The sequence below is a fragment of the Typha angustifolia genome, chromosome 1, assembly GCF_048772165.1.
Source record: "Typha angustifolia cultivar Huaian chromosome 1, ASM4877216v1, whole genome shotgun sequence".
NCBI classification, from domain to species: Eukaryota; Viridiplantae; Streptophyta; class Magnoliopsida; order Poales; family Typhaceae; genus Typha; species Typha angustifolia.
The window spans coordinates 3,305,523-3,325,459 of record NC_133239.1 but is presented as its reverse complement, the minus strand read 5'-3'; the positions used below and the strand labels follow the sequence as shown (position 1 = coordinate 3,325,459).

Below are 19,937 nucleotides of genomic sequence, written 5' to 3'. Positions count from 1 at the left end.
CTGAGTGAATATAGGAGAGGTCTGAATTCATTAATCACAAGCAGAGGATGCTAATTACTTTGGCAATTTGATCTAACAAAAAGGCTCAGACAACGTGTCAGAAAGATCTTTTATTCTCCACGGCCAATTCCAAACCCGAGTTAATTGATGCTAATTACTTGTGGCAATTTGATTAATTATTTTTAATATGAAGAATATTTAAATTTTATATCACTTCACCAATTATAACCTAGATTGGTTGTCTTTAATCGGTTAATCCCAATTCCCAAATCCCAACCAGTTATCGGGTCGGATGACTCGGACAGTAACTCTACGCGGTGGTCTCCGACCCGAATCCGATATGGAATGGAGGAGCAGTGCTTGCAGAATGAGGAAAACGTAAGGGAGAAGGCCATCTCCATCTCCATCTTCTCCTCCTCTTCTTCTTCCTCCTCTTTGCCTTCTTCCCGCCGCCGCCGCCGCAGCCGAACTCGTAGTTTTGGCGCTTCTGGTGTGTGTGTCTCTCCCTACCCTTTTCGTTCCTCTCTAAAATCCTCTGCAGCGGTGGCGGAATCCTCTCTTTCTTTCTCTCTCTTTCTGTTTTGATTGCTGATCAATTCACTAATCAGTCTCGATCTTTTCTTTTTGTGATTCATTCTTGGTCGCAGGTGAAGTAATCGAGGAGAGACCTCACTAATGTCACAAAAGTAATCGGCCCTTCTTTTATTTATTTATTTATTGCGGTTTTGTTAGCTGATGATAGAGGTTTTCTTTGAATAATTGTTTCAAAATTTCGTAGGACTCGTAATTGTAGTAAAAAGATTTTTCCTAGAAAGAAGATAACTGAAGATATGACACACGAATGGAAGTACAAGATGTATAACTGTGACATGACACATTCCATTATGTGATTGATATGGAGAAACATGTACCGAAACGTTTTTATTTAAAATTTTTAATCATCTTATGATCAAAGTATTGAAATGTCTTTTTAGCCATGTATTATGTTACAAGTACTCAAAGGGCGGGTTAGTTCAATAAAGAAAGAGACGAGCTATATAACTAAGCAAGTGAATATAATCAGCTACTATGGTAGAAATGGAGTCTATGGTTTGGACTTTGGAGGGTGAAAGAGGTTTGAGGAGGTAGGTAGCGGTTGGGGAGAGAAGAGGAACCAATGCAGCTCTTTGGAACCAAAATTTAGTTTGAAACGGAACTTAAATTTCTCTCTGAAGCTTAAATCATTTTGAGGAAGGCCTATTTATTCAACGATTCCTTCAATTTTTCAAGCTTTAGTAATGCAGGATATTTGAGGGTATTTGGAGGGATAAATAAGGTCTTACACTATTAAAATTTTACGAGCATGATCTTTTTTTCTTTTTTTAAATTAATGTATGAATTTGCTTCAATGTTGGATCACGTTTGTGGGTTTTCTAAAACGTGTAGATATCTTTGTTGTATGGATAGAGAATCCTACAGTATTTGATGCAAATAGCTTTCTCTTCACATTAATATATTTATTCTGAATTTTGACTTATGATAGCTTCTTGCTTTGCTGAATTTTAAATGATTGTTATATATATTTGAAATTTATCAACCTTTTCTGCTATAAGGAATGTTTTCTGACTGTAACATTTAGTTTACTTAAAATTGAAGATGATTGACCATTGAGATTTTAACTAACTAATCTCTTATTGCATATATTTGCAATTTTCTTTTCTTTTGAAATAAAAGCAATTTCCACTTTTCAGAACTTGAACTTTTCTTAGAAGCAAAGAATGAAAGGCTTTATGCTGGTATTATGTTGAATGAAGAAGCATGCTCAATATCTTGATTCGGTGTAGTCTTCTTCTAGAAGAAATTAATCTTGATACCTACAGGTGCTGTCCAGAATCTATATAATGTTTCAATTTCCCTTGCCTGGAAGACGATTCTTCTGACTTAGTTCATCAAGCAAATATTCATTTTTTTTTATATTTCCAAATTTCTCTTAGTTGGTTAATCTAATACTTTGAATGCAAAATAAGCTATAACTATTTGGTTAAGCTCTAAATATAGAAATATTGGCCTCTATAATTTAGATATCTTATAACATTGGATTCCTAATTATTTACTTGAAAATAAGGATTAAGCTGACAATTGGCACAGTGTGAATGTGCGAACTCGTGTTGTGCCAATGTATGATATGTGCTGATGCATGAAAGGGGATAGAGGAGTTTGTGGAGTTCTCACACCTTGTCAAATGGCACAAGCTGTGATAATGGGCTAGCTGGCACGTTCTTGTGCCATGGCGTGTCTCTGGTTCAGTGAAACTTGAAACAAAGTTAGGTAATAGGTACTTGTATCTGGTGTGCTTCATAACTTACTCGGTGTTGTAAGTAGTTGGGCTTTTGCAATGTGAAAATTGAACAGTAATTATTTCCTTACAGCTTCTCCAAGCTATTATGGCTTCATTGCTTATCAAGTTATTGTAAGCGCAAGATTGGTTTTATAGTTGTTGGAAATGGAACCACTTCATGACCTGAGTTGTATCTTCTGTTTCATAAGGTCAAAAATTAACAATTAATTTCTTGCAAGCATCTTCTCTATTTCAAGTAGCATTAAATGTTAAAGAGACAATCTACTTGGTGTCTTGTCTTCACATCTGCATGCTTAACTGATATTTTTCAGGTGGAACCTAATCTTCACTTGACTGATACTCAAGAGAATAATGGCTGTCGATGGTTGTGTTAATCCAGTTCTTTATGATAATGGTGAAGATGATGATGGGCCTATTATCTTTAGAAGAGCAAATTCATCCAAGCATGGACAATTGAAATCTGTTTCACAGAAGCCAGCATCTCAAGTACATGATGCATCCTCAGAAAGGATTAGATCTGATCGAAGTTTTTCTAACAGTGAGAGTCCAAGCTTGCACAATAATAAGGCGATTGCTACCTCAAGGATATCAAATGACAAGCTCCGTTCAGCTAATGCAATTTCTCAGCCTTCAGCACCTAATCTGTCAAATCATTCATCAAAGCATGAACATATGACTACTAATATGGTGAAGACACCTTTATAAAGGTCTTATGCTGAAGCTGATGATTCAGATGATGACAAACCATTAAGTCATAGACTTAATCCAACTTCAGTGGCAGTTCAAAGAAGCAATTCTGTGGAAGGGGGACAAGTGGATGAACAATTTGTGGAGCACAAATTGGCTGCCCACAGTGTGGATAAGATGAGTTTGGATGAACCATCTGTCAAAAACGAATTTTCTGATAATTCTGATGATGATATACCATTGAGAGCGAGATTTACTTCAGGTACAGTGGAGAAAGGTAGTTCCTTGCATGTGCCAAAAGTGCTTCCTTCCTACACACAACCAACATCTTCATCACAGAAGATAAATGCTAGTAGCAAGGAATATTCTGATGATTCAGAAGATAATAAGCCTCTTCTCAGTAGGTTTCATCTCAAGTCTACTAGTGGTGCATCTGCAAAGAATTCAGAGTCCAAAGAAAATTTTTTGGCCTTAGATATCATACCAAAAGCCTCAGTGAAGAAGGAAATGAGTAGTAACTCGAGATTTCAGAAAGGTTTAAACAAGAGGTCCCTTTGTGATATTAATAATTCGGCTGATTAATAATTCGGCTGATTCCTCAGTTAAGAAGGCTAAAGTTTCAGATGCTTCTGCTCCTGTAAAGGTCAAGCATATAGTTTTGGTAAAAAAAGAATCTAGAACAGATGGTCTTGACCACATACCAATCGCTCAAAGGATGAACAAGCATTTTTGTCTTCAGAGAGTAAAGCATCGATAAAGAAGGAGATTAAGAAAACCAATTCATCGTTCAAGAAAGATAGCAAAATGAAGAAATCAATGAAGTCTACATTCACAAAGTCATTAAAGATTCCTCCTGGATCTGGTGGAGGGCAGAAATGGACTACTTTGGAACACAATGGTGTTATCTTTCCTCCTCCATATAAATCCCATGGGGTTAAAAGGCTTTACAATGGACAGCCAGTTGATTTAACTCCAGAACAAGAAGAGGTGATTATGAGAGCTCTTTATCATGTGTTGCTTAAAGAGGGACTATTTGTCTTGCTTTTTTCATTCGTTTGTTTGATGACATCAGTGCTCGTGCTTTTAATCTTTAATTCTTTTGACATTTGAGGAGGTTGTCCTTAATTTTTTTAGTAGTCAAATACCAGTACAGACTGTTTGCAATCTCTTTTTTTCCTTTTGTTCTGAAGAATGTCAAATTGCAGGTTACGACAATGTTTGCAGTAATGAAAGACACAGACTATGCAACCAAGCCAATATTTATTGAGAACTTCATGAATGATTGGAGACAGATTCTTGGTAAGAACCATGTTATTAAGAAATTTGAGCTCTGTGATTTTACTCCAATCTATGAATGGCATCTGAAGGAGAAGGAAAAGAAGAAACAGATGAGTTCAGAGGTAAGCTGCAATGTATCCAACCATGTGTTGGAAGTAACACGAGGATGTTGATCTGGCTCGTGCATCAGCTGCGTCAGTCATTTGGTTAGATTGAGACGTCGTGGTTTATCAAGAGAATCTTAAATTCTTTCAGTCTTGGGACGTTTTGACCAAAGCTGTTGTCTGTTGATATTGAAGGCAATATAACTTAGAACAGAAAAAATCTGTTAGATTACTTGTTATATTGAGTATAACTGTAGTTTCTCCAGTGGCTTTTGTATTGGAGTTATTATATCGTTTGCCAATATGGTCTCGAGTAGTTTGGCTGCCTTTGCTTCCATACTTCACAGGACAAATTGCCTAACCTGTAGCTCTATTACTTCAGAACTGGGTATAAGTGTCAATTTTCCAGGTATTCCAAAGGTTCAATGCTTAAAGTGCAAAGAGCCTAGATATTTTGACACCTCTGTTAGATATAAAAATCTGCAAGTCTCTTATTTGTGGTTTTATCAAAGGTCAAGTATGCCAGTTGACACAAATGAAATATAAGGACAGTAGTACTAGTGTCAGAACTGTTCCATCATTATTTAGCACTTGAAATAGCTGAGAATTGACCTTGTTAACTGTTGTATGATGCCTTCCTTACCGGGCACCCAAACGATGACTGTGCCAAGTGATTCTGATGAGCTGATAAGTCATCAACCGAGAGAAGTCCTGCAAAATTAATTTAGGATTGTAATCATGCTGAAATGCAGTGTAATACTTACCAGGACTGGCAATGTTGGTTCTGGCAATTGAATTTAAATGTGAGATTTTCAGATACTGTGCATCTAGTGTGGCCTCTTTTTCTTAGTATACGGTTGATATTTTATAGTCCTGATACCATATGAAGCATTCTTACTTGCTTAAAATAATAGTTTATACTCTTAAAAGCTTAAGCTGATAGAGGGTAAATGTCTTTAGGACTATGATTTTGAATTATATTTCAAGTCTTGTTGTGATGACTGCACCTCAATTTTTTTGGTTATGGATTTCTTTTATTATCACATCAAATGTCTTTAGTACTATAAAACAATCTCTTCCTCCATGTATATTAAGATTAAAATTTTACTATTTCTTCTTTTTAAGAAGTGAAAAATTAATGGTCTGTTCTAATTAGACTAATAACCTCTGGGATTTGTATACTTTTGTCCCAATTAAACTAATACAAATGAAATTTAAATACAAAAGTACTCATACAATATGAGCCATTTTAACTATCTCAATACTATCCCATTGGCAACTTTTACCATTAAAAGATTGAGTGTAGTAAGTATATTTTTCAAAAATTTATTATAGGTGATTAGTACAAATATACCTAATATGGTAGTAAGACTTTTCGGGTCTTTGATTGCTAGTAATATGGTTTTTATCCGAATCCAAACAAAATAGTTCACTATCCAATATGTCCTTTTCGGATCCGGGCAGAAATGGTACATTATCGGATCCTACATGAGCGACTGGTTGGAAGGCTCGCGGCTTAAACCCGCCTCAAAACCAAAAGCAAGCGAAATTCTCGAAACTACTCCGTCGTCGTCTCCCCTCATGCTTCGTTTCCTCCTCAAGAAGCCCCACCGGAGCATCGCGGCAGCCGCCGTCGCCTTGGCCGGCGGAGCCGCCATTTCCTCCTCCACATCCACATCCTCCTCCACCCCCGGTGATTCTCGCCTTCGACCAATAACCGTTTCCGATTTCCTTCTTGTCCTCTTCTTTCCTCTCTGTTACTAATGGTCCATTTTGATTTTTTATTTAAGTAGAAAGGACTGTTTCCATTTCCTTTCCGCTCCGTGATGTCTTATCTTCGACGGTGGGTCTGTTCTTGGAGGGTCTAAGCTTGCCGTCTCTCTTCTCGAGCTCTCCCGAAGGTTCGGATTTCTCAAAATCTTATGTTACCTCTTTTTCCGGGCAAGAAACGCTATTTTGTTATTCTATACGACCCGCTTTACTAACATGGAGGAAGGTTACGATCGGATGCATAAATTCGTATTGCCAAACATGTTACGACACGTGCCTCTCGAAGTTCCTAAAATAAATGAATTATTAGTGTAATTTGTATTTCTCTATGGTGGGATTCGATAACGATCTTGATGTTTAAAGAGGAGCATTTGATTGTTGCCGCTCTTGTTTAATTTGTATTTAGTTACTTGCTCGGATTTTGATGTTTAATTGCTTCTATTCGTATGCCATTGTCAAAGAATGGAAATGTATGAGTAACGAACAATTTAGTATTGCTGGCAGCAACTTGTAGGTCTATATTAGCAGGCTTTCAGGAACACTTAGAAATCACTTGAAGTTAGTAACCTAATAGGGAAATGGACCATTTTATTGCCAGATAATGTTGTTTAGAAATTTTTGGCGACACATCTATCTGCTCACCAGAGATCTTCTATTTTATGATTTTGATCTGCAAATTTGAATTACTTTACAAAATGAAGATAACTGCTACTTGAATACATGATTATGGCTTCTTAAGGAAGCAAGAAAGAGATGCTTTATCTTATGGATCCTTAGAAGATGTGGACAGAGTCCTTTAGAAATTCCGACAAGATTCCATGAGACATGAATTTTTAGTTTTCAATAAAGCAAATATTTCCTACTGTTTTGTTATTTTTGTTTTATAGTTGAACAAAATTATTAAGTTAGTTTTCAAACATATGGTTCCACTTTCCAGTAGGACATTCCTCCATAGCTAGCTCCCTCCCACACAAAACCTGGAACACGGAAGCTTCAGGGGAGAATGAGGATGATTCAAGGTGCTGCCCCGGATGTCTGTGCAGGAATTCAATTGCCAAGGCTGCGGCTGCTGTTGGTCCTGCTGTTGTCAATATATCTGTCACTCAAGGTAACCACATGACTTTAACTAGACTAGTCTAGTTTTCTTTCTTTTTGTCAAGATTGTAAATCTTGGAGAATTTTTGTAGGTATACATGGACTGATGCTTGGGAAGAGCATTGGGTCTGGAACAATCATAGATCCTGATGGAACAATTCTAACATGTGCCCATGTTGTGGTAGATTTTCAAAGTATAAGAGGTGTTTCTAAAGGAAAGGTTTGTTGTGGGCAACAGTCTTTCTGCGAAGAAAGAATCTTGATTGAGTCAATTTATTAAACATGTAATTATGGAATGGACTATGTGATTGTTTAATATTAGTAAAAACAGTTTAGCCATGACTAGTGAGGTGTCCCTAAATGGTAATTGGTTGTGTTAAGTATCACCTCTTTGTAGTTCCCAGTTTCATTAAATTTCCTCTAGTTTCCTAAAAGAACTGGTTAGGGCATGAGTTTTTCTTCTTTGTTGTCCATAAGGCTTGTTCTTTCATAAAAGAAAAAAAAAATTCATATTCTCAATGATCAACGTAATTTTGAATTTTCAGTTTATATCATAAAGTGAACTTTCATTTTAAACTAGTTTCTGGGAATAATATGCCAAGTAATTATAATCACATATTCTTTCCTTTTTATTTTATTTTTGGTTTGTTATGAGCCTGTAGGCTAAGTGTGATAGAAATGGTCAGGCTCACTGACTTTATTGTTTGTTTTCTTTTACTTTCTAATGGTGTAAACAATAAATGAGGCAGGTTGCTGTGACCTTACAAGATGGTCGTGAATTTGAGGCATCTGTGATAAATGCTGATCGCCACTCAGATATTGCTGTTATGAAGATCAAATCAAAAACTCCTCTACCAGCTGCAAAACTTGGTTCATCATCCAAGCTTCAACCAGGTGACTGGGTTGTCGCATTGGGATGTCCACTTTCTCTGCAGAATACCATTACCTCTGGAATTATAAGGTATATCTTTAGTATACTATAATTTCCTCTTGGGACTTTTGGATTCTATAATTTGTTGATTTTTAGCTCTTAGAATTTTGTGGGTTATCTTATGATATTGTATTTTGCTCTTTATCATGTATTCTTTGGTGGTCTATCTATCGCCATCTCTCAACTCATGTTTCTCAAATTTCTCCATGTGTAGTTGTGTTGACCGGAAAAGTAGTGATTTGGGTCTTGGAGGAGTTCGAAGAGAGTATCTGCAGACTGATTGTGCAGTAAACCAGGCAAGGCAATGTTTTTGCATTCTTATTTAACTGTACCATGTTATGGTAGTTGCTTTTATGTGGTTTCATTGATCATCAATGATTTTTTATTTTCTATAGTAAGATACTAGGTTAATTAACTTCCTCGTTTGTCAGTCATACTGTCTCCAAGGAATTTTATTTATCTGGAATATCATCTTGTATAAGCAGATAAGCTTTTTGGTTGAATAGTTTCCTAATGTTTCCTAATGTTTCTTATGTTGGGTTTACTTATCTTAGAAGCACAATGATTTCTTTCCTTCTGACCAAGAGAAAGGGATAGTAATATGCACATTGATCTGCAGGAATCATTACACAAAACTTTTCTTTAGTATTTTATTTCATTCTTGTTGTGCAAATAGATTGAAATTTCAGATCTTCAGGATCCATCTGTTAACAATGTAAAAGTGAGGTTGACCTTGATAATCACCTCTGCTTCTCTTTTCTGCACTTGCCAATGTTCTTGTGTCACAGAACCTTTTGGACTTTCACATTTTGAATTGTCTTTTTCTATAGGGAAACTCTGGGGGGCCCCTTGTAAATCTTGATGGCGAGATTGTAGGACTGAATGTTATGAAACTTGCAGATGCTGATGGCTTGAGTTTTGCAGTACCAATTGACTCGGTCATCAAAATAATTGAGCATTTCAAGAAAAATGGGTATGGCTACTTTCTACCTGCTTTTGCTTGCTGTCTACCTTCTTGTTTGGAGACTTGCTCCCTTCTCATTGGAGTTTTAAGCAGATAGAATTCTATTTGATTTCTTTTCTCTTCCAACTGATACTCAAAACTGTATTGATATATGTAAAGATATATCAAGATATTTCTAGTTTATTTCTATGAGCAAGAGTTGTTTGGATTATCCCATTTGTACAAATGAACTGCTTTTTTTATGAGCTTTTAGTTATGTCAAGGTGAATGGATAAAGTTTCTGCTTTGGGTACTTCCTCTGGGAACACTGGATATCTGCTTCTGTTGGCATTCATTGTATGTTCCTCTTACTGTGCAGAAGGGTTGTCAGGCCATGGCTTGGGCTCAAGATGCTTGATCTTAACGAAATGATTATTGCACAACTTAAAGAAAGAAATGCTTCATTTCCAGATGTGAGCAAAGGGGTGCTTGTTCCCATGGTAAGCTTAGTTATAGAGGGCAATGCTTCATAAAAAAATTATCTTCCATGTGTATTTACTTCTTTGGTACACGTCAGGATCTGCCAAAAAATTGGGGAACTACATTAATTCACCGAAGCAAGACATTGTGCTTCCTTCAGAAACAGATTCTTCCCACCTTCTCATTTTCTCCAATATCAGATATCAATAATTAAAATTTTGAAAGAAAACCTTAAATACAGATATATGGGAATGAAAATTAGTAATTGACCAAGTGGGTTTGCACAAAATTTCATAATATTCATGCCCTTGAAATGATTTCAATTTTCAAATGAATTAAATTTTGCTGGTTTTGTTCACTGTGAATACTAAGATATTTTGCTTACCATCAAGTAAGCTATGTGAACAAAATAGATTTGGTGTATTAGAGCTCTATAATGTATATTATGTTCATTATAAACATAAAATGAAATACAATATTTGGATTGTCAACCAGGTCACTCCGGGATCACCTGCTGATCATGCTGGATTTCGCCCAGGCGATGTAGTCATCGAATTTGATGGCAAGTGTGTTGAAGGCATCAAAGAGGTAGCGTGCATTATTTTTTCCTATCAGCCAATGCCTAGTAACATGATATTGCACCTTTCTGTAACATGAGAACTAAGTAAACTAAAATCTGAATAATCTAAAGTCCAAAAGTTTCTCTATGGCACTCTATTGCAGATTATTGAATTAATGGATGATAAGGTCGGGAAGCCTTTGAAAGTGCTTGTCCAACGATCTAACAACAAGTTGGTGACTTTAACTGTGATACCAGAGGAGGCAGACACAGGCAGGTGACAGCAGTTATACATATTGATGAAAATTTTCCAGTACAACTCCAGATTTTGTTAGGGCTTCGTAATCTAGATTTTAAGTTGAGGCTGCTGTCAGAGGAAGATGATCTGGGTGCTGATTTTACTGAAGAATAGTTCCAGTGGTCACATATTCACAAAGTTTTTCCAAATTTGATTTGAAAGACATTTGTATTCACATGTTAGCAGCATTGAATAGATTGTGTGCACATTCTGAAGTTCATTGTTAATATAGTGTTTACCTTGAAAGTGAGGGAACTATGTTGCTGACGTGTAAATCTTGAAACTATATTTGTCTTCTTATTTCAATTTTCGGGTACTGATAATTAGAACTTATAGTTTGAAACAGTTGATTATAGTTTGCATATTGATTAGTTTCACTTAAATCACCCATTCACCTTTGGAAACTATACAACTTCTACATTAAACCCGAGAATAACTTGGTTTCCTAGTTTGTTCTTCTTCCTTGACCTCCCGAGACAGACAACTCAATCCACCATGTTTAAACAAACTCAAAACATTATCAAATCCAACATAGCTCGGTAAAAACTATATAAACCAGAACTCCATCTAATATATCTAGTGCTGCTTACTCGCGGATTCCATCTTACATAAAAATGTGTATAAATTCTAAGGAAAACCGCCTAATTTCGTTCTTTCCTGCCCATGAGTTGTTTGGCTCAAGTCCTGTATATATCAGCGGTTTCCCTGTAAAACACATTTCAGGAGACATTTATAATCAAAAAGCAATCTGCATCAGATCAATTACCCAATAATAGGTTTTCACTGGCCAGATATATTTTGGGGAGATACTTATAACAGAAAGCGAAGGCAATAAATTATCTTCACTTTGTTACACAAGGAAGCATCTATGGACTATGGTAGGCTAACATCCTCTCAAAACAGCTACATTTATGAATAGCCAAACACTAGGGCAACTTAGTTATCCTGATCATTGCGTGCACTGTCACAAGTTCCCCAGAGTTGATGCCTTGCCTCATTCTTCATATTAACATCACTATTATGTTGCCAGAAGGATCCTTACATAATTTGCCCTGCAGTGGTAGTTGTGCTATCCGTGTCATTATCTGCATCAATACCAAGAATTCTCCTCAGATACTCCAATTGCTCCGAGTCACCCTGAAGCTCTTCCCACTGCATGGACAAAGCAAAGATACTATTACAAATCTCATGGCATCTAAATTAAACAGCGAAAATATTCATGCATTTTGTTCGTCAGGTACTCCAACGAAGTATTATAGATCATGGTGACTATGAGAAGATGAATATATCATCCAATGGAGCATAGTTATTCTAAGCAAGTTCAATACAGCAGTCTGAATGCGTACTAGTAAATCATCATATTGCTATCCTTTGATATAAAGAAGCTGTTTGAGAATTGTGATTTCCATATTTGCAAAGGTCTAGTTCTTTAAGAGAAGAATTTCATACATTTTACATTTTCCTTCACCTTATCTCTGTATAATTGTATTTTACTGCTAGAGTGCTAGGGCTAGGCCCTAACAAGTACTGAATAAATGTTGCAATTGCAACCAAAAAAGAAAAGAGACTTGTGCAAATTGCAGAACTCAGTAACTCAGAATCTTATGTCACTTACATCTAGATGAGACAAAGAAATAAGCTTCCAACCAGCAGCAGTAATATAACGCTGTTTTAGTATTGTGTGGCCTAAAGGAGTACCTGTTAAATGAATATGAGATTTATGTTAATAAGATACAAACTTCGCAAGTAGTATAGACGTGGGAATATGGCAAGGATATTGTTAGTGAAGGAGACATGCCTAAATTTCTTGAGAAATGCGTTGGCCCATCTATCTCGAAGGCAAGCTTCTTGTCAACTAGTACTGCATCTAGAGTGTATCCATCAACTGCAAATTCTTTGACCCACTCAAGGCCAGTGCTAATCAGAAGCCGCCCTACGTCTCTTTGAAAAGAAGATGTTGTCTTCTGATTGAAACGCTTAGTTTTTCCTGCTCGTGATATTTTTTCTTCAAGATCACTCCTCAGTGACAGACCTAGATGAGGGTACTCGAGCTTCAGGCACTGATTTGCAAGATAAACCTGTGAAACAAACATTATATCTTCTCTATACTGGTCTGAGAACTTCTGCTCTTCAAACTGGCTTAAAGTAGTCCACACATGGGAGAAGAATCCGCGTTCCATTTGTCCAAGAACAGCATATGACCAAGCTATATTACCAAGCTGATCTCGACTAAAGTTCAATCTGTAAGGACCAGAGGAACCTAAACCACGTTCTATGCTTTTGTCACTGCCACTAATCTTGACATCTTCAGTAGAACTCTCCAGCATGCTTGAGGTTGTTTCTCCTATGCAGAGATTCACAATCGCTTTATCCCTAAAAGCAACATCAAGTGCATCAAGCAACAAATCAGGACACTCATTAAGAGAAGCACAACCCCACAGGAATTGAGCAAGCTCTTGTTCCCTAAAAGTGCGAACAATTTCAGATGCTCTTTTAGTCAATCCTGAGAAAAGATCTGGTGCTGCATGCTGCATAGAAGCATATGCTCCAGCTAAGTTTGCAACATTCTGTGAATTGAACTCATCAATCTTGGTCAGTGCCACCTCGGCAATTCTATCCATCTCTGTTAAATACAGCAGCTCACCACCAATCTTTGACAGTGCCCAGGCAATATTCGACACCCCCTGCGCAGAGCACTCAGGTAACGCTGTCATTGCTATACCGACAAGCATAGACATCTCTCTCTGCCGAGCAAATGCTAATCTGTGAGTTTTCATCATTGAAACTTTTTCCATGTTCTTGGCTATTCGGTGGAGTGTAGTGGCAATGTTCAGAGGAGTAAGTGGCGACGGACTTAACCCTTTCGCCACGGCCAAGATCGTCTCCGAAGCTACCTCTAACACTTCTTCCGCAGTCTGTGCATCTACAATCGCCATGTTCAATGAGATCTCTTTCTTCCTATCCGAGGGTCCTGAAAATTGCGACAACTTCTCGATAAATGCCTCTCTTGATTTCACCTTCTTTTGTTCAAACATTCCACTTGCAAACATTGTAATTCTCCTCCGGAAGTCATCATTGCTTTCCTCCAATTGTATTTCTTCAACATCTTCATCGGACTCTTCCAAGGTCTCATCTTTCTTAACAATCTTCTCCTTCTTACTCCCCTTGAGCTTACTACTCTTCTTTTTCTTCTTCTTCTTCTTCGAGGTTACAAATCTTTCAGCCGAACTCGTTAATCCCCTGGCCTCAATGGTTCTTAACGCGACCTTCCTCGCTCTCACGCACCAATCCATGCTCTCGGTGTTTTCGAGCAATCTCGATTTTCCGGGTGGCTTCTTTTCTAACCCCTTAGATTGAGATGGGCTAATCTCTCCCAGGAACTCCAACTCCCATTGGGAAGTGAGCTCCTTTTGGTCATCAACCCCCTTCTCATCACCAGCTAATCGGCAAAAACAAATCTTTCTACGCGGAAAACCTACCTTCTGCTTGGGATTACAAAATCCAGATGCAGTTCTTGCACTCGAGGAGATCCCAGTGGTTCGTGAAGCGAAATTGAGAGGCGAGAAGCTTCTTCTTGGTAGAAGTGTAGAGAAATATACCTCCATGGCCTAAAAAATGGTTAGTAGCGGAAAGAGTTCACCAACCAACGAGAAGAATTGGGTGTTTGAGAAGAATGGAAGGCAACCCAGTTCGCGAAACATGGAATTGAAGAGGCTCGAGATGGAGGAAGGATAAGCTTATAGCCACGGCCGAGAAGACGATGAGCGAATAGCAAAGTGCTGGAAACGGGTCGAATAACATCCTTCTAACCCGGATCCGAGTAGTGGGAGATTTTACAAATCACACCCTATATTTTATTTATTTTGTAATTTGCACCCTATTTTTCCTTATAATTCTTATTTAACATCCCAACGTTATTTTAGTCATAACCAAATTCCTAAAATATCCTCATCATTCATTCTTATTTTCTATATTCATCCACAATTTTTTTCACCTATCTTCTTCGCCATCGTCGCTATTGTCCCCGTTACATTTCCTTATTTTTCCTCCTCCTACTCTTTTTTTACTCTTCTTCTTTCTTACTTTTTAGGAAAAGAAAAATAGGACGAAGAAGTTACCAATAATTTAAGTATTTATATATTATTTTATATTTATAATAAAAATTATTATTTAAATTAATTTAAGATGGTAAATAAAAATTATAGAAACCAAGAAGCAAACAAGAGGACTTTTAATTAGATTAACGTAACCAAGCTTTCGATTTCTCGGGGAGCCCTTCTACTTCGTTAAGCCAGAATCATAACCCCAGCTCCCAATTTGGATAATTAGAAAGTGCAATATTTTAAAGAATAAAAAAAAGAGGTAAAATCCGCTGCCTGTTAGACTATTGCCATTATTTTTCATATATATAACAGTTTTGCCCCTGTCACTCACATATAAAACCCATTTTATGAACATTTCCTCCTCTCTCCCCGGAGTCCGAGAGCTCACTCGATTCTTCTTCTTCTCCGTAGTAAGTTTCTGAGAACTGCGACCTCGTTTCTTCCCATCTTGTGGTTCTTAAGTAAGCCGAGATACTTTTACTGGTTATTTATTCAATCTACCTTTTTGGCTTTGTGGACATCTTGTTATTTTCCTCTTTGTAACTTAAGGTATGCATGCTACCTCAATTTTGAGTCTCTGATACAAGTCCAATAAGGATTGTATTATTTCTTACTGAGAGAAGATTGGAATTTCAGTTTTTTACTAACAGTTAACCATCTGTGTTAATCTGAGTGGATCTATTCCTGGAACTTTAATATCTGATGATCATCTTAATATGTAGATGATTTGATTATTGATCCACGGATCATGGAGTGGATGAGGGAAGCAAATTGTCCTATTGTAAGTATTTCTTTTCCTCATAGCTGCTTTGAATTAGGCTTTTTTATTGAAATACACACGTTAGATCAGTATCGTTGCTACTATGACAAACTATTGTCTGTGCAGAGCAATATTTGATTATTTGAAATAAGCAATAGATGTATGTGTTACAGCGCTAATATATGGCATGCATTTTGTTCTGAAAAAAGAGGTCATGGCACCCACAATAGGCCATGGGCTATGGCTCCGTCATGTAGATGTGCTATTGCAAGCTACTGCATAGATAACTTAATTAACATGGGTTATAAGCTTTCTGTTTGAACATCTTTACTTATGGTACTGCACTACTTCTCTCTATTCTCTGCAAAATCTGTTACTTGTTATCAGCATATGAGTCTAACTGATGATTTGTTTTACCTGTCACATATTACCCCTAAGATAGATCATTGATTGAATCTTCTATTAAGGATGCATAGTGTAGTAGTATATTTTGGGGGCCTGCCTTATCCTCAAGGTACCCATGGCATTCTTTGAAGTGCCATTAGACCCTTTTCTGTTATATACTCGCCTGATGCTTTCTCTAACACTGACAATGTTCTATATACTTGCCATACACCTGTTGAATGGCTTCTCTACCCGTGAAATGCTTTCTGCCATATGTATAGATGTCCAAGAGGAGCATGGTCGTTTATAGGACTGGGAAAATAAATTTGGATCCAGAAAGAAGCAGGGAAAGGGTGGAAGGATGGAGAGAAGTTAAAGGGTCGTTCTGTTGATCAGGAGGACTTATATTACTTGCAATTTGCAAATGAGATAATGAGAGGGTGATGGATTTCACTGATAAGCTCCCTTGCACTGTTAAACCCATACTTTTGTCCAAAGATCTCCCAAGTGTGATGGATCTTAATCTCCTTTCTCATTCTTCAGCTTTGCTTCTTTTTAAATGGGAAGCTTTTTTACTTTACAAAAACATATATAAAGTAGCAATTTAATACCTGCCATTTTGACCTACATATATCATGTAATTTCTTGACTGAAAACTCATATTGATGATTTGATTCATTCTTATTGGAAAACTATCAACTTAAAATTCTGATAATGTCACTGTATCCTGACGGGAACAAACTTGTGGATAAGATTCTAGATTTGGAGTATTTTTCTATTGGTTATAAAAACAATCTTTTCACCAGCTTCTAAGAGAAATAACAGCCATTTTCCAACCTGGGCAGTTACTGATCTTATTTTGGTGCAACACAGCAAAATTTTATATGCTAACCTGTCATCACCCAATTTTGTTGAAATTTGATGTTCTTAATTCTTAATGAACCATTTCTCTGGGGCCAGTTCAAGAAAGCCTTAATGGGTCTTGGTACTGATGATGTTCCCCAGTAGTGTCAATAGTTGTTCAGAATAAATCTGAAGGATCTGGCTTTTTCTGGTTACATAGTAGAAGTTATTTAATTGACAACTTAGAAATGATGCCCATTTAAACTTCTCTTCATATAAGTTGACATTATAAGATGTCCAAAACTGTCATAATTTATCTTTCTTGCATCAAATAGTAAAAATCTTCTAATTTTTTGTGTTCTATGTCAACAAATGTGCTGTGATAGATTTCATCCACTTATACCAGAAATGACATAGAGGAGGTTCCTATATTCACTTTTTTTTTTCTTTTCAAAATGTGTCTTCATCTATGAAATATGTACATGATCATCCCCTAAATGCACCTATTGATGGTCCAACCCAATGGGTGAGATTTCTCCTTTGACACTTTCTGCTTTTCGAAATATTTTCCTGAAAATATTCTATCTATGTGCCTTGCAATGGTCCAGCCATTGTGACACTTGGAGGAGCTACTGGAGAAACTCATAGACATAGCTGTAAGTTAAGTAATCATTCCTCACTGTCTGAAGGTAATTACAATCATCTGATGATGTATTGCTGATTCAAGATTTTACCTTTGTGAAGCGCATTACCAATGGGAGAAAACTCTTCAAAATTGATCTCACACTATTTCATGGTTGAGCTGAAGCAATCAACAACAAATGCATTCAGTTTGCTCTGCAATCTAGCTAAGAGCATCTACCTAAATGGGTCAACTTTGGTGATTTTCAATATTAGAGTAAGTTTCCTATCCAATGAAGCATACAAATCAGGCTGCCTTTCTTGCCAAGCAGTTCAAGTATTGACAATTATACAGTTCTATATCAGAAAAAGATACTGACATTATTATGTCCAACTTCCAAATGCAGCTAAAGTTTTCACAATTCTTTTCTCCCAATTTTAGGCAAATCTATCTAAAAGTTTTTGTTCTCCGTATTACCCTTTTTTATTCCAATATTATTCTGCATTGCACTCGACAAATTTGTAGCTTACATTGCAGACTGCTGATATTGGTTTACATGTAACAGGAAGCTTCTTTCGAAATTAAAAGGTTTGGCTAGTTTTCAGCTTATTATTGCCAAATAGTTGTGCATCGACAATATGATAGATCTATAAAGTTCTTCCTTACAAATGGTGCTCGCTCCCTTCTCTTCTAGATTCAGAGGGAACTAAACCTTCCATGCTGCTACAAAGTACAGACTAAAGTTGGATCATGATGCCACAATATGTGGACTTCGTCCATTGAGACTTGATAGAGAATGATAGTTTTCATATTTTTATATTTTAATACTTTCTCATTTTTGAGTTGGGATATTTTAATGGGCTTGACAAATATATATGATTTTAATAGGCTTGATAGGATTTGAAATTAGGACTTCTGCCCTAATATTATGATATTGTTAGAAAATAATTATTTTTATATTTTTATATTCTAACAAGACTGAAAAACTTTCTGGATTAATGCGAAGAGCATATTTTATTATAGTGAGATGCTTCACTTAACCTTTACCCAGTATATACCTGTTGCTACTAGTGTACATCTATTTGAATTTAAAGGTTTAAATCCATATTTCTCTATCATCTTAGTCTTTCTAAGCCTAGGCATGCTGAGAAATATTAGAACATAAAATGATTAATCCATCGTACTCTATATAAGATTTTAGATGAACTGGGAGCTCTGAATATTAAATTTTCATACCTTATTTTTATTTTTATTTTGTTTTCTCCATTCAGTAAAAACAATATGCAGCCTAATAATTGACAGCACAAGGGAAGAGGACAGAACACAGCAGTGGGAATGTTTCTGGGTCCTCCTGTCAGAATTTATCCATCCAACCAGGTCTGGCTCTTCTCCTGTCACTATAATTGATTGGTTTATTCTCCTAGAATATTCGCACATTATGGAATTGTTCCTATTATATACCCATCATGTGCTGTTATCCAATCAACTGCAAGAGATCCTCAAATCCTCCTCTAAGCTCATGCAGAAAATCTTCAGTCTAGCTTTGAGGCTGCTGCTTTGAATGTGTTTTGTTGGTGGTCATCTAACCACTCTCGAATATTGTCCCTTGTTTTGCAGGTGGAAGGCATGGTTTGGTGGTTAGATGATCATCAGCAAACATATTCGTAACATGCAGATCTAACTCTTGTTCTTTCTTCTCATCTTTTTAATTGTTGCCTTCCTTCCTCGGCTATATCACTAGTGAGCAAAATCTTACTCGAAGTAAGCTTGCTAGTTATATTGTGTTGGTAAGTCTTTTCTTATACAAACTTTTTGGAGATTGCTTGCTTTACCCATTGGAGATCATGAATTTTGGGTTCCTTTTTTTCCTTCTTTTTAATGCTTGTGACATGATTAAGGAAACTGATAATATTTCATAGCTTGGTATTAAGAACTAAATAACTTTTTATTTGAGAAATTATATAAAGGGACTAAATAACATCCCTTGCTCCAACCAGTAAATATAATTGAGTTTCTGTAACACACTGGCTCTCTTTCTATTCTCTCTCTTTCTCATTTTGCTATTCTCCTTGTTTCCAATCAGGTACATCATGAGTTGGCAGGGAACTGAGAAGCCTCCAATAGATCCTAGCATTTTACTTTTGCAAGGTAGTTGTTGTCTTTATAAAATTGGTGTCTTTAGAATTTGCATTCAAAAATACTCATATAATATGAGTCTTTTTAATCATCTGACCATACATTACACTCCTTATCACTTGTTTGTTTTATTCTTATTTTGAAATAATTAAGCTAAGACCTCTGAACACATTGACTCCTAAACTACGTTAAACCTCTCATCATTTTTCTTAAGGTGCTTAAAAAAAAATATCAAACGATTATTTTTTCCTCAATTTTTTTAATAGTTTCAAAAGTAATTTTAAATTACTAATTTTTTAATTAAACGCATCGAAATTACATTACACGAAATAAACATCGAAATAAGCATCACATGTCATTAACTAAAAATATTAAAATTATATTATATAAAGTATGCAAAAATTAATATTTTATAATAAAAAGAATAGATGTTTAATAGTCTAGTAAGTCATTTTGAGCTTTGAGGCACGAGAATAAAGGAATATAAATTTTAATATAATTTTTATTTAATGTATTTTATATTTGATGTATTTTAATATTTAATATTTATATTGAAAAATAATTTTAAGTAATTATATTTTAGGACACATAATTTATTAGACTCAT

General features: G+C 36.2%; 2 protein-coding genes and 1 long non-coding RNA gene across 4 annotated transcripts; 2 read left to right on the top strand and 1 right to left on the bottom strand.

Moving 5' to 3' along the window:
• Positions 1–384: 384 nt before the first annotated feature.
• On the top strand, positions 385–5,181 carry LOC140766453 (uncharacterized). 2 transcript variants are annotated; one of them, XR_012105446.1, is made up of 4 exons: positions 385–2,307; positions 2,409–2,526; positions 2,650–4,012; positions 4,231–5,181. It is a non-coding gene; the product is annotated as an uncharacterized lncRNA (long non-coding RNA). The 2 variants fall into 2 exon arrangements; XR_012105445.1 differs by having other exon boundaries at positions 386–2,526; positions 4,231–5,180.
• A 714-nt stretch (positions 5,182–5,895) lies between these two features.
• On the top strand, positions 5,896–10,820 carry LOC140759789 (putative protease Do-like 14). Its single transcript, XM_073096458.1, has 10 exons — positions 5,896–6,100; positions 6,201–6,308; positions 7,115–7,285; positions 7,365–7,492; positions 8,022–8,233; positions 8,418–8,499; positions 9,034–9,176; positions 9,526–9,646; positions 10,122–10,214; positions 10,350–10,820. Exons 1-10 carry the CDS (start codon positions 5,896–5,898, stop codon positions 10,464–10,466), a joined length of 1,380 nt encoding a protein of 459 aa, XP_072952559.1. The 3' UTR covers positions 10,467–10,820.
• Positions 10,821–11,153: 333 nt separating this feature from the next.
• LOC140758792 (RAP domain-containing protein, chloroplastic) lies at positions 11,154–14,211 on the bottom strand. Its single transcript, XM_073095097.1, has 3 exons — positions 12,282–14,211; positions 12,099–12,181; positions 11,154–11,635 (listed from the first exon to the last, which is right to left on the bottom strand). The coding sequence occupies exons 1-3, from the start codon at positions 14,086–14,088 to the stop codon at positions 11,522–11,524; spliced, it is 2,004 nt and encodes a 667-aa protein (XP_072951198.1). The 5' UTR covers positions 14,089–14,211; the 3' UTR covers positions 11,154–11,521.
• Positions 14,212–19,937: the final 5,726 nt, after the last annotated feature.

What these genes read in the sequence shown, in the direction of transcription:
- LOC140758792 (XM_073095097.1), bottom strand. Translation starts at nt 14,088, where the DNA reads ATGGAGGTATATTTCTCTACACTTCTACCAAGAAGAAGCTTCTCGCCT. An exon ending in GCATTTCTCAAGAAATTTAG is followed by an intron (nt 12,182 to 12,281) that starts GCATGTCTCCTT and finishes TTCATTTAACAG; the next exon opens with GTACTCCTTTAGGCCACACA. An exon ending in TTTCTTTGTCTCATCTAGAT is followed by an intron (nt 11,636 to 12,098) that starts GTAAGTGACATA and finishes TTGTCCATGCAG; the next exon opens with TGGGAAGAGCTTCAGGGTGA.
- LOC140759789 (XM_073096458.1), top strand. Translation starts at nt 5,896, where the DNA reads ATGAGCGACTGGTTGGAAGGCTCGCGGCTTAAACCCGCCTCAAAACCA. An exon ending in CACATCCTCCTCCACCCCCG is followed by an intron (nt 6,101 to 6,200) that starts GTGATTCTCGCC and finishes TTATTTAAGTAG; the next exon opens with AAAGGACTGTTTCCATTTCC. An exon ending in ATTACCTCTGGAATTATAAG is followed by an intron (nt 8,234 to 8,417) that starts GTATATCTTTAG and finishes CTCCATGTGTAG; the next exon opens with TTGTGTTGACCGGAAAAGTA.